General features: G+C 47.0%; 5 protein-coding genes across 5 annotated transcripts in view; 2 read left to right on the top strand and 3 right to left on the bottom strand.

The window, feature by feature from the left end:
* Positions 1–93: 93 nt before the first annotated feature.
* On the bottom strand, positions 94–2,066 carry PADG_02702 (uncharacterized protein; the record flags this gene model as incomplete). Its single annotated transcript, XM_010760269.1, has 3 exons — positions 94–155; positions 244–1,684; positions 1,803–2,066. The coding sequence occupies 3 exons, from the start codon at positions 2,064–2,066 to the stop codon at positions 94–96; spliced, it is 1,767 nt and encodes a 588-aa protein (XP_010758571.1).
* A 1,157-nt stretch (positions 2,067–3,223) lies between these two features.
* PADG_02701 (ferrochelatase) lies at positions 3,224–4,636 on the bottom strand (the record flags this gene model as incomplete). Its single annotated transcript, XM_010759789.1, has 3 exons — positions 3,224–3,681; positions 3,749–4,331; positions 4,391–4,636. 3 exons carry the CDS (start codon positions 4,634–4,636, stop codon positions 3,224–3,226), a joined length of 1,287 nt encoding a protein of 428 aa, XP_010758091.1.
* A 523-nt stretch (positions 4,637–5,159) lies between these two features.
* On the top strand, positions 5,160–7,540 carry PADG_02700 (ATP-dependent DNA helicase II subunit 1; the record flags this gene model as incomplete). The annotated part of the gene is made up of 6 exons (XM_010759788.1): positions 5,160–5,228; positions 5,303–5,914; positions 5,971–6,814; positions 6,895–6,998; positions 7,073–7,300; positions 7,433–7,540. The coding sequence occupies 6 exons, from the start codon at positions 5,160–5,162 to the stop codon at positions 7,538–7,540; spliced, it is 1,965 nt and encodes a 654-aa protein (XP_010758090.1).
* Positions 7,541–7,892: 352 nt separating this feature from the next.
* Positions 7,893–9,565, top strand: PADG_11478 (uncharacterized protein; the record flags this gene model as incomplete). The annotated part of the gene is made up of 5 exons (XM_010760644.1): positions 7,893–8,066; positions 8,795–9,055; positions 9,153–9,165; positions 9,253–9,449; positions 9,554–9,565. 5 exons carry the CDS (start codon positions 7,893–7,895, stop codon positions 9,563–9,565), a joined length of 657 nt encoding a protein of 218 aa, XP_010758946.1.
* Positions 9,566–10,579: 1,014 nt separating this feature from the next.
* The window catches only part of PADG_11477 (uncharacterized protein), a gene marked incomplete at both ends in the record, with an annotated part of 3,355 nt that continues 455 nt past the window's right edge, over positions 10,580–13,479 (bottom strand). Inside the window, 5 exons of the mRNA XM_010760643.1 lie at positions 10,580–11,707; positions 11,778–11,882; positions 11,951–12,334; positions 12,366–12,499; positions 12,555–13,434. Of these exons, the coding sequence (XP_010758945.1) occupies positions 10,580–11,707; positions 11,778–11,882; positions 11,951–12,334; positions 12,366–12,499; positions 12,555–13,434 (2,631 nt within the window). The remainder of the gene's footprint in view (positions 11,708–11,777; positions 11,883–11,950; positions 12,335–12,365; positions 12,500–12,554; positions 13,435–13,479) is intronic.

Here is a 13,479-nt window from a genome sequence, read left to right as displayed (position 1 = left end):
AATGTTCTAAGCTGAGGACTAGACCTGCGATGTATCGAAAGTCTTTTTATCTTGGCCCATCTGTTCTCCGACGTGAAACATAAATACCCTGTGCTAATTTTCTTCAACTGTCTCGGAACCGTCGTAGTGCGTGTCGGCCTCGTCGTCCATATATACTTTGTTTAAGAAAAAAAAAAGGAAAAGAAACGTCAATAAACAGACATTGGAATAGGAGAAAGGGGTTGGATATGTGGTATAGCATACCATGAGGTTTAATGAAATACGACCCGACGAGAGCTAAAAGCATGGTTGCAGAGAGGCACACAAACACTGCCTGCGGAAGATTACCAACAGTCGAACTATATATCTGATTGAAAACCGTTGGCGCCACCACACGAGCAAGCGCATGGAGCAAACCTATCGCTCCGAGAAGCTGGCCGGTGCGATTGGCCGGAATGTGCTTTGTCAACGAAGACGTGAGCGTTGGGGAAGCCATTGCGCCCATAGCTGCAGTTGCGCCTGAGAAAACCAGGAGCTCCCCATTCCACGCGACGCAATACCCAACGCATCCAAGCAAGTCGAAGAGTGTGGAGAGTCGAATTAGGACTATGTCTAGCATATCAGAGCCTGTATTGAGCTGCTTCCGTTGGCTCTGTGGGCCACGGACAAAGCGAGTTATTGTCGGGAGAATCACTAGCAGCATGACAACCCTGACAGAGCTGACTATAGACACGAAGATGCTCGACTCGAAGTTTCCCCAATTGAACATGTACTCAGAGTATATCACGATGATCGACATAGTTCCCATTCCGACACCGAAGATCGCAGCGTCAACGGATGCAAGAAGAATCAGGTTCGCCTGTAGATCTCGCAGGGCGTTCCTAGAGCGTGACTTCGCGGAACTGGGAAATAGGATGGAGAGGGGCCTTAGAAGATTCAACGGGTTAAAATCCGCCAACAACCAGTGAGAAACCTTAGGGAAGTTGAAGAATCGTATCCCGAGATGCTCGCGATTGTGGTGCTGGCGGTCCTCAGACAGTGACTCTGGTACGACAAATAGCATGAAAAGCACGAAAAACAGCAGACAGAATATGACTCCATAGAACACGACGAGAATATTCCCCGTCCATTTGATGAGGTACCCCGCAATCAGAGGTCCCAGAGCGATACCAGTAAATAGAACACCATGGAAATATCCAAAGGCGACGTTCCTGTTGTGTGTGGTAACGCAATCTGCCGCATACGATTGCGTTAGGGCTACGGCGGTTGTGATGGACCCAAACATTCCATCAAACACTGCTGCGAGAAGTAGAAAATTCACCGAGAGCCGGCCATCCTGGGATGCCACCACCAGCAGGACAATTTGAGCAAGCAAGGTTCCAAAAGCTGACAGGGCAATGATTCTGTTTCTTCCATAACCATCTGTTAGGATTCCAAGCCTTGGGCTTGCTATAGCTGCAAGAATGCCAATAATTAAGTTCAATTTCAGTTGAAATTTTGATACGAGGGCCTGGATTTCGGGGAGTCGACATTGGGGGTTATTATCTCCAAAAACAACCGGAAGATACGTAAACGTAGGATCCTGTACGGCTCTACCGGAGAGATACTCGCGGCAAATAAGGGTCAAGGAGAGATTTATCTGCGGAACGACGATACCTCCAAAGGCAATTGTGAAGGGCAGAAGGGGTGGCAGGACCCAGAATATCTATATACCGATCTCCCAGGTGAACGGTTAGTTAAGCATTTGTTAAACAGATGGAGCGACAAAAAATAATGGAATAAATAAAACAAAATATATATATATATGTAGAGCGAGTCCTCACAGACGGTCGTTTCCACCATTGCTTCCAATCGTTTCCCTTCCACGGCGTCCGCTGAGTTCCATCGTCATCGTCCCAACTACCGTCCTCTCCTAACAATGTTGTGAGATCACTGTTCTCCAACAACGTGGTGTTCTCTGTCGGTATTGCTGGATTCCCAACCTCTGAGTTGGATCCTGAGCGCTGCCGGCTTGGAGGAGAAGTATTAGCAGTTACCCATCGGATGTTTTCATCTCCCTTAACTGTCAGAACATTCCTCGCCTCCATTTTGACGGATCACTTTACATTAAGTTCAAACAAATGTCGAGCAAGTGTTTACGATTGGCTAAACAACCTAGAAAAGATTAATAACTAACTCATAGGACTATCAATGACTTCCGAGAGGAAGCAATACTGGCATGTCACGCATGTCATAGGGTGTATCGATCACTAACCTGTAGGATCCCAACGAGCTATTGGTGTTGGTTCTAATAATTCTCCGCTCTAATTATGAAACTCCTTGCGACGCCCAACGTCACTCTATATTTCAAGGCTATTATCATTAACTACCCAGCATCTGTGCTAAGCCTGAACAGTTTAACTACGAGTTTGTAGTTTTTTAACTGGATGAGACGAGAAAAGAGGTTTTCGAATACGCTGTTGGCCCAAACCGAACCATCGAGACCAGCCGAGGCATGAAGATGCATAAAACTAATAACGTTCTGTTCTTAACGACCAACTGACGTAGTTTAGATGGATTTAAATTTTTGACCGCTCATTAAACCAAGTTAGGCATTTATACCTGGCTACCAGACATAACCAGGAGACTGGGTTATTTTCTGTAACGTACGGAGTAAATTATGAACCAAGGTCAAATGAGGAGGGCTGCTTACATTTCAATACGCTGTTACAAAGTCAAGATTTTGCGGGTCCATTTCTGTTCAAAATTGTTAGTCGAAATTATACATCAACTTGATCTATCTAGTCCAAATCTTGAGCAGGCACAGAGGAAAATCATAACTCTTCAGAACATCACCTCTGCTTGAATATTTCGAATGCAAGACCCCATATGCTTCACATCATTGTCAGAGATAAAGGGCAGGGTTCATTTCCAAGAGTTAAAATTGCAACAAAACTAGTCCTTCCGGAAACGTGTAGGCAATTAGCTGGGCTAAATGTGTCGGTGGATAGAGGAAGAAAGGGCTGATACACGTAGTCAACATTTGCAAAGTGAAAAGAAGAAAGTCTTCGTTTGAACATAAATTTATGCAAAGCGTGGTATTTTGTTAATATATATTCATTTCAAAAACGAAATCTAATACAAGACGAGAAAACTCGCACATCCAGCAAACCAATTCCATCTAAATGTTTATATACCGCATGCGACTGCCTTTCGATTTCAAACCCGAGAAAAATTTAAGAAACAGAGATTCACTCGCCTTGTCCTATCGAACGAGAGTGGCAAGTTCAGGCCCCGCGAAAAACTTCTTCTGTTCCAGACACCTTTCGCTCGTACAGCCCTGACATCGCAGCGTCATTTGGCGCGAGCAATTTTCCCCGCTGCGCAAATGAGCCGCTGCAATGTTGGCAAGTCCATTTATGAAAACAGGGCTCCCGTTCAAACTTTCGACCCGTTTGACGCCCTGACTGTTCGCTTCATGAATGACTTCTTGGTCAAGCTCGTAGAGCGTCTCGATGTGGTCAGTAGTGAATGCGATCGGGACGAGGAGGAGGTCCGTTTGGCCCTTTTTAACGTAGTTTTGGACTGTGTCGCTGGTCTGAGCTCCTAGCCAGGCTGAAGGCCCGACTTGTGATTGCCAGCAGAGGCGATAATGGTTTGAGAATTTTAATCTCTGCATGACTGCGTAGACTGTTGCAGCGACTTCGGCTGCATATGGATCACCTTAATCTCCATGTTAACATATTACTAGCTCCTGAGGTAGTGGCGTTAGTTTTAAGTGGAGCCATACCTCGATTAACGACGCTCATAGGCAAGCTATGAGCAGAGAAGAGGAGAACAACCTCGTTTCTCCGTTCTTTAGGATACGTCGCAAGTTTTTCTTCAATATTTTGGGCAAATGCCTCTATTAGGCCTGAATGCACTGGCCATCGATCAATGACACTCCATTGAATGGTTCCCTCGGGCTCCTGGCCTGCATTCGCACGTTTGCCCTCGAGTCGATTTCGCCACTTCCACAGCTCATTCAGTGAGCTGCCTGTCGTCGAACAGGAATATTGGGGGTATTGAGTAAATGCAACAGCACGCCCTCCCTTGCCTCTGCCGAATCCGTCGTTTAGCAGCCGCTCGTACATCTCCTCTGTTAATGGGGCAGCGTATCGGAACGCAACGTAGGGTTTATGTGGTGCAGTTTCCGGAGAAATCTTGTCCAGGATTTTGCACATCTCTTTGCACTGGTACTCAGACCACTTTCTAATCGGTGAACCTCCTCCGATGGCTGCGTATTGCTTTTCAATTTTGGGAGTTCGGCGACGCGAGATAAGGGGCCCCAGATATGATTGGAGTCGCCCTAGAGGTATTAGATCGGCATCTGCCTGAACGCGGAGTGAATAATTAGTAGGGGATTCGTAAACCATAAGCTGGATGTTCGTACAAATAATCTGCTCAAATAATCTCCAACATCTTTTGTTGTTGAAGGGCCTCCCATATTCAGAAACACCATCGCAGTGGGACCTTGAGAGCCCATCGAATCCTGTGTAACAGGGGCTACAGTTGTTGCCATCCCACATCGCTGATGTTCACCGTAGCTTGCGAGTGATTTTGACACTGTCTGCCTCCAACTATGCCCGCCCAATGCTTGCTTGGGGAGGGCGGCTGTGAGGAACGTTCGCAGCGACATCTCGCGGGCGCCACTGAACGGCAGTGGGCGCAGTAACTTCAGAATAGGAAGGGTGAGTTTTTGAATCTGGTAACTGAGTAAGCAGCAGTAAGCCAAATTCTCAAATAAATGATACGGGACTGTGTCAATGGTAGTTCGTCATTATTCGGAGTAGTTGGGCTGACGTCTGATCTTTGACTATTATGACATTCCAGCTCTCCGCAAACACCAAGGCTGCACCGGGCTCAGGTGGCCAAGTCTTCGTCCGCTCTAACCAATCAGAAGCTGCGTAGTGTAATACATCACGTGCTCTGACGTTTCTCCGCTTTTTTGGCGTTACGCGGAAACCGCGTCCCTTGGCGGCTATTTCGCTTCTGATGACAATCGATTTAGCCGCGCTTGATATCAGGCAGAAGCCAGCAGCCGCAGGGGTAACTTATATGTATATCAGGGTGCTTGAATACATTATCCTTACGTGATTTTGTAATATGCTCTCTAACAATTATTGAGAAAACTCGGCCCTTGATTCTGATAAAACTCAGTAATGGCTGACGAGGGGGCACCTTGGCAGCAGGATGATGGTTTCGAGGAGGAGGAAGATATTGATGAAACGGTAATTATATTTTGATAATTCTCATGGAGCGCGAACTCAATTGGCGTTTGTTAATACTAAGTATATCTTTCAAGGTTTATAAAACTGTCAAAGATGCTGTCCTTTTCGCCATTGAGATTAGCGAGTCCATGTTAACACCGCCACCCGATGGTGACTCCAAGAGAGCTGATAAAGAATCGCCCGCCACTGCTGCCCTTAAGTGCGCATATCATATGATGCAACAGCGCATAATATCAAACCCCAAGGACATGATTGGGATCCTGCTCTACGGTACTGAGAAATCCAAGTTCTACGATGAGGAAGAGAGTGGGCGGGGAAACCTGTCATACCCCCGATGCTATCTCTTTACGGACCTTGATGTACCAGCCGCAGAGGATGTGAAGAAACTCAGGGCATTAGTACATGATGAGGAAGAAGCAGATCAGATATTGGTACCTTCAAAGGAACGGGTGTCAATGTCCAATGTTTTATTCTGCGCGAACCAGATATTTAGCTCCAAAGCTCCCAATTTCTCCTCCAGACGGTTATTTATCGTAACGGACAACGATGACCCACACTCTAAAGATAGGGGTCTGAGGTCCGCTGCCACAGTTCGAGCGAAAGATTTATACGATCTTGGTGTCATCATCGAACTATTCCCAATATCCAGACCCAATCAGGAATTTGACAGATCGAAGTTCTTTGACGTATGTTATAATACATTCATCATGACCTACGTGGTTTGGGCTAACACTGGCATCAGGATATTATATACAAAGCCTCTCCGACAGATCCAGAAGCCCCTGCCTTTTCTACTCAAACTAAGTCCTCAACCTCTGGTGGCGATGGTATCTCACTCTTGAAGTCACTACTGTCTTCGATAAACTCCAAGTCGGTGCCTCGTAGAGCTCTATTTTCCAATGTACCGTTGGAAATAGGACCAGATTTCAAAATCTCAGTGACAGGTTATTTAATATTCAAACGTCAAGAACCTGCACGGAGTTGTTACGTGTGGCTGGGAGGAGAGGAGCCCCAAATCTGCAATGGAATCACTACACAGATGGCTGACGACTCTGCACGTGAAGTAGAAAAGTGGGAGATTCGGAAAGCATATAAATTTGGTGGGGAGCAGATCTCGTTCACTCTAGATGAACAGGCTTCGTTGCGAAATTTTGGAGACCCTACTATCCGAATAATCGGATTCAAGCCAATTTCATCACTCCCAATCTGGGCCTCTATGAAACACCCAACGTTCATATATCCGTCCGAGGAAGGATATGTTGGTTCCACCCGTGTCTTCTCCGCCCTCTATCAAACACTTTTGAAGAAGCGGAAACTAGCACTTGTATGGTTCGTGCCGCGTAAAAACGCCGCGCCAGTTATGGCCGCCATGATTCCTGGAAAGGCTAAGCTGAACGAGGATGGAGAGCAAATGATTCCGCAGGGCATGTGGATCTTGCCGCTACCTTTCGCGGACGATATCCGACAAAATCCAGAAACAAATCTCATCATCGCTCCGGATGAATTGGTCGATAAAATGCGAACTGTCATCCAATTTCTGCAGCTACCCAAGGCGCAGTATGACCCTCAAAAATACCCAAATCCTTGTAAGTGCGCAAACGACAACGTCATCCATCTTTTTAAAAACCACAGTGATTTTAAGAGCTAATTGTTTCTGGCTATTAAGCATTACAATGGCACTACCGCATCTTACAAGCACTGGCCCTTGATGAAGATCTCCCTGAAAAACCTGAAGACAAAACGATACCCAAATATCGTCAAATCGATAAGGTTTGTTTCCTCCTAAGATGTTTCGCTTTAAAACATTATACCTTTTTAACCCAACTTTCATTTCCCTGTTTTAGCGCGCCGGTGAGCATGTGATAGCCTGGGGAGAGGAATTAGAATCCCAATATCTAAAAATGGAAACGGAACAACCCTTCATCTCAACGCTCGTCAAGCGACCCACAAGCAAGTCTCAGGAACAAATCAAGGAGGAACCACGTCCAGCCAAAAAAGCGAAGACTGGTGCTGATGCTGTTGGCGCCGGCGACGAAGTGAGGATGCACTACGAAAAAGGGACCTTGAATAAAGTTAGTTTGGTCAGGTTCTTTTCCTGTGTTAATGTTCTCCGTACAACCCTTAACCTATCGGGCATTGCACGCGGTGAGTGCCGACAGACTATACGCAAGCTAACTGATACATGTCATGGAAAAATAAAACAGTTAACCGTTACTTTCCTGAAAGAATTCCTACAATCTCAAAATTTGTCTACGACGGGTAAGAAGGCAGATTTGATTGAAAGGGTTGAAGAACTTTTTGAACAGAAATGAAATTAATAATGGATCATTTTGTTTGTTATATTGGCCCTCACATATCCTCGCGCTTGAATATGCTAATGTTCATTTTGCTTAAACGGTTCTTTTGGGTTTCAAGATACCCGGGTTTATATTTTCCGTCTAGTGATTGAGCAAGCTCCTTCGACTTTGTTGTGCGGAACCTTTCCTTGGAAAATGAGTAAAATTAGGAGTTATCTCTTGTTGTGATTCATTGCTGCACTATTGATTGGTACCTTATCAATACCCATTGGTGCCTTTCGGAAAAGTAAAGGGATAGCCCAGCTGCCAACCATGGTACATATAAATGATCCTTTCGTTGGATCGATGCTCCAGTGTTGAGGCCAATATGGCTGATCAGTCGCAGCCTAAGGCCGTTAAAAGAAAGCTTCATATTCCCTCCAAAATGAATACTATACACGTGGTCATCCTATCTAGAATTCTGGCCATTTTGTCTGCTCGATCCATGGATACAAAAAGCAATCTGTGGAGCTCAATTGACGGTCCAATGAATCGCATCCGAGTTCTGATTTCTGTACTTCCAAATTATTCCAGGAAAATTATCCTTTGTGTTCACGTCCCCCCAAAACAATCAATGACTAATAGCTAATTATCAATGACGAGTTAACAGTGAGCAGGAAACTGTTTTATGAGGCAGAAGTCTTGTTTGCCTTTGTCTCCCGTGCATTCTACAGTGAGGATAAATCGAAGCAGTTTTATCCCTGCGTTGCCGATATCACCAAGATAACCGGGCGAGGAGATCGTATAATAGAACACTCCCTTGGTTTGACAATCAAAATTTTAACCCTGTTGCTATTTTGGCTCCAACAACAGCTGAATGCACGCAGTCGCATCCATCTCGTTTACCCTAACTCACTTCCGCAACCCCCGAGTTTTTATCATCGCATCATGTTCTGGGCTCTCGCGTTCTCAATCTTCCTCGGTTCATAGAACAAGGTCTAGTTTGACATGGGAATCCTCCGCCAGTTTGGCGGGTGGATCGAAGTGGATTCTATTCCAGTTGGCGGCTGCACCCATCTCACGTATACGGGCATGCGGGACCAATTCAGTTGTGCCTGTGGGAAACGGGCGTTACTGTAAAATTAATCAGGGATTCCGCTCAGAGATCAACAGGAGTAAACACCAAATCTCCGAATACATCCATCAGGACTCTTGGGAAGAAGTTCTAAAAATCATTAGTAATTATAAAAACCTACCCGTCAATCCTGGTTCGCCTTGATTTTACCCCAGGTCCAAACCAGAAGTAAAATCAACCATCCTGAAGAATTCAAATACCGCAATGCGACTCTTCAATGTCGCCCTACGTCCAAACACTTCGACCTGACCAAACCATCTTACGACCTCTTCCGCGGCCAAAACTTGCGCGAAAACTGCGTTCAGCAAAGCTTTGCCTTCGACAATATCAACAGACGCCTGCTCGTTGCGCAGCTGCGCGACAGCACTGGGGACGCAGGTCACTTCTGCATTAGCACAGCTCGATATCTCCAGAAAGTATATCGGCCACATACACCTGAATGAGTTCAACCATAACATCTCCTTCAGTGCACAGAAAGTAAATTTTGACACCTATCTGTGAACTAAAGTCAAGACCAATAACAAGGGTACGGCAAGAAGCTTGCACACTTTAAGTTGGAAAAGGGGCCAACGTTATCCAGCACTTCATCAACATTGAGAAAATTCCACACCAGTCAAGGGCAAGGGCGCGACGGAGCATACCGTCTCCATTGACTCGGTACAGAATAGGTTGATCGTCCGCTACAACAAAAGCGGCAAGCATATCGCCGTCTTCGACTTGAAGGCCGCCACCAGGGGTGATTTCTCTAAGCCCTTTAACCAACTTCAAGCAACCCTCGTTGGACAAGTTCAAATCCAAAGTGTTCCCGGGGTATGCAGCGTATGGGTCCTATCTGCATATTATGACTGTCACATCTTATGATGAAAGTGGTGGGAAGGTGAATTCCGAAGTTGCATACGTTGATATGAATACAGGAAAGATGGTAAGGGTCCTACACTGACGAAGGCCAGCAGAGCCTTTCGTATAGAGAGCCAGAGGGGATGGCATATATAAAACGAAAGTTGGTCAGGTGAGCCTGTTCTTTGGCTTCGCGACGGGCAAAAGTGGCAATCGGAGATCAAGTCTATTTTATAAAAATGCATTGGTTTGAGAGGATGGGTGGGTATTTCAATATTTGTTAGGTTTTACGTGTATCTTCTACAGACTGCCTTATATTTTTCCAGGTTGACAGAACAAGTTGATAATTAGAAGTGTGGTTATATAATAGAAAGTTCTCATTATCACGATTATACATACAGAGTTTCTTTCTTTTCTTTTTTTTAAATGAAAATGAAAGAAGTTCTAGCTCTTTGGCGGCTTCAGGGGCTAGTTAATTTAGATTGCAGCTCCCGTGACCCGGTGGCTGCTAAAGGTGTCAAATATGAGATATGAGGACATTCGCTTAAGCCCCCAGCTCGAAAAGTCGGCAGTTCACACAATCTCGGCGCCCCGGGCGTTGAAAAAGAGTGAGAGAGAAGAAAGGGAAAGGGAAGTATTGTAAAGAGAAAAGTCCACCTGTATCTACGAACATATCTGGTCTCTCTGGCCTGTGGACCTGGAAGAAGAAAAGTACGAGCCAAGATGGAACAAACACACGAATACTCAGTCGCATTCAGATGGTATAGATGACAAGCTGGGGGAGGGGCAACGTCACGAAGAATTAAAGATCTCACAATAATCTTACATTAATAAGTTCAAACGGTTGGTATTGGAAGCGTACATACATCCATCCATCCCATCATAACTAGGTAAAAAGACAAGGGTAATTAGACCTAAAATTAAAGCAGCCCCAGGCATCAAAAAGATCAAATTTCGTATCCTTCTTTTATCCCTTTTATACAAATCGGGTAAAGCAAACAATGTGCAGAAATACCGTATAAATAAAAAAGGTGAAACAAAATCCAAACCGAAGCATTTGTTCTTGGTAGAATAAATCACGTAAGTTGTAGGTGAACCGTCTGCTACTCGCGATATGGCGGTGGCGGAGTGAGCGCATGCTGATGCTGCTGCTGATAATATGAGTGGCGATGCTGTGGCAGAGGGGGTGGTTGTGGTTGGTGAAGCTGGTTTTGAAGCTGGTGTTGGTGCTGGTGCTGGTATTGTGAGCCCGGAGGGGGTGGAGGTGGAAGAGGCGGAAGAGGAGGCGGCAGATGCCCGTACGTTGCTGGGTGATAAACTGGGGGTAATGTCATGTGCCCGACAGGTCCATGCATGTACTGAGGTAGATGTGGCGGCGGCGCATGAGTTGGCGGGTGAAGGGGAGAGGGAGGAGGAGGGTGAAGAGGATAAGAGCCTGGATGATATACCATGGCCTGTGGCGCGGGGAGGTGCGGTGGTGCGGAGGAGAATGGGTCAGGGAGTTCGTGCAGGTGTGGGATGGAAGGGTATCGACTGGAGGCTGGGAGAAGGCGGCGGGGTATGCTAGGTGGTCCTCGTTGGGGGGGAGGAGGGGGTGGTTGGTGGTGGGATGGCGGTGGGAGAAATGACCGTGGGTCTGTTGGGGGTATCATTTGACCAAGAACTGGCTGGGGGAGAATTGTTCGATGGAAGCCCCGAGGAGGTTGTTCGATTGGTAGTTGTTTTTCGTATGGGTTTAGAAGATGGGGTGGGTGATGTGGTAGTGCTGGAAGCTGCTGCGTGATGCTGGGAAGGCTGCGGAAGGGTGCGAGTTGCAAACCTTGAGGAGGGGGCTCATGCATGGTAGGCTGTTCTACAGGCTTTTGGCCAACGTCGCCCACCGCGATGTCGGCTAATGCACTCAATGCGGTAGGTGGTTCGTTGGGGATTGTCGTCACCGGCTTGCCTTCATCCCCGCGACGCTCTTCCTGCTGGCAAAGCTCAGTTAATGCCTCCGTAAGCTGCAAAATTTTGTCGCTGGCGGGAACTGGTGCTCGGGATTCCTGGTCTATCTCTTTTATTTGAGGAGATATGTCTGTCTCAATTTTCGCGCGCTGTATGAAGTCATCCCAACCATATGCGGCTCGTTCGTAGAGAGCAGCACCTTTTGGATCCCTGACGAAAGAACTGTTGAATCCACGGACAAAAAGTCGACGGGGTGGCATTTCGGGCTCCGGGCCGGATTCATCAGCCTGGAGTTCCTTCGTCAGTATTTCGGATTGCTAAACTTAGAAACCTTGCTGCCAAATTTCTTTCGCTCACCTCAGTGTGGTCGTCATCCTCTGCTTGACGACACTGTTCCACAAAAGCCATATAGCTCCCTTGAGCCGCAAGGAGATGTTCCTCTCTAATATGTCGAGACTTATCCTGTTGAAAAGTTAGACATTACAATTGTCCTGCAAAAAAGAGAGGGGATACTGGGCAAGGTATCTTACATGGAAACTCGCATTTACCCGTTCTTTATTCGCCTCGAACAGGGCATCCGCGGTTTTTGTTCGCCAATTATATTCATTTTCAATGACCTCCAATCTCTTCTGTAACATGGCTTTAAGGTCATTCATGACTTGATCATATTCCGGCACAGCCATATGCGCTTTAGCATCCTTTATAAGTTTAGCCTCTGAGCGATTAGCGATTACCGTGAGCGCTGTTCGTTGAGCAGATGCAACTCGACGGAACACTCTATCAAGTTCCTTTTGTCTCTCGCGGAGCTGCTGATACTGGGCTAGGCGACAACGACATGTCGCGATCGATTGGCTGAAGACGTCCGCCACGACCTCCTCTTCCAGAACCTCGACCACGGCCACCCCTTCCACGACCTCGGGTCCAGCCTCCTCCTCGACCCCTTACCCTTCCTCTGAAGCCACCGCGCCCACGACTTCTGCCCGCGCCGCTGGGAAGGTTGGTAGCAGGCAGCTCTGGGGTTTCAGATGGGGTCGGCGCCGGGGAGGCGGATGCCTCTGTCGGTGTGGTTTCATGTGCAGCTTGGAAAGGATTCAGCCACCATTGTCTGAGAGGGGAAGTCGGCATCGAGAATACTAAGATTCGGATCCTGTCTCGTAGGCTCAGGGCCAGAGTGGAGGGGGCCTCCATCACCATCATTCTCACCATGATTACTATTGCCACGATTGCCATTTCCGCCCAATGGCGGAGAATCTGTTCCAGAGCTAGGGTCCAGCTTTTCCACCTTCAACTTCTTCGTGCTTGGATTTGGGTTTTGGGTCTCATCAGATGTAGCGCCAATGCTAGCGGAAATTCGTTTCCTCGTAGCTACAGGACTCGACCTCTTACTCACAAGTCCGCTAGTAGCTGCTAGCGCTATCTCAGGAGTATTATCCCCACTTTCTGCATTCGCACCTACTGACTTGTTGAGCTTCGAAACAGTGTCAGCGCAAGTGTCTACTTCCGTCTTATATCCCGAACTCCGACGACGTCGAGAAGTGTCCGCCCATGTTGACTTAAACGAAGATAATTGGGAGTCAGAAGTTGGTTGCCTCGTATTCACGCTGGGAAATTTTGGGGAGGTCTCTTTATCGTTGACCTCCGTTTCATCGGAGCCAATATGGATCTCATGAGGCCCATTGAAATTTGGTTGCTGAATCCCCGGTTCATCAGCTTGCTCGGACACACAATCCATATGATGGAACTTGGAAAGAATCCTAGCAGACTGGCGAGTTGGGCGTGGTATATGCAACTCAGCAACGCTACTCTCCGAAGCGATATCTTCTTTTGCCTTCTTCACTCTTTTCGCCCGCGGTGTTTGCGGATCTAAGTGTGTTTGAACAGGGATGTCGAGATTACTACCATTAAGGGATTTTTGAACGGCCACTAAAGACATGGCCTTTCCCTCTTGCGCGTGACCGTGAGCTACCACGGCTTCCACCACGCAAGCGGCCGGTAGATGGAGAAAACGGAGAAGCTAGATGATTAGCAGTTAACAGGGGATATTCACTAGTGAGCTCCT

The sequence above is a fragment of the Paracoccidioides brasiliensis genome, assembly GCF_000150735.1.
Source record: "Paracoccidioides brasiliensis Pb18 unplaced genomic scaffold supercont2.3, whole genome shotgun sequence".
Taxonomy (NCBI): Eukaryota; Fungi; Ascomycota; class Eurotiomycetes; order Onygenales; family Ajellomycetaceae; genus Paracoccidioides; species Paracoccidioides brasiliensis.
This window is presented reverse-complemented; position numbering and strand designations above follow the sequence as displayed.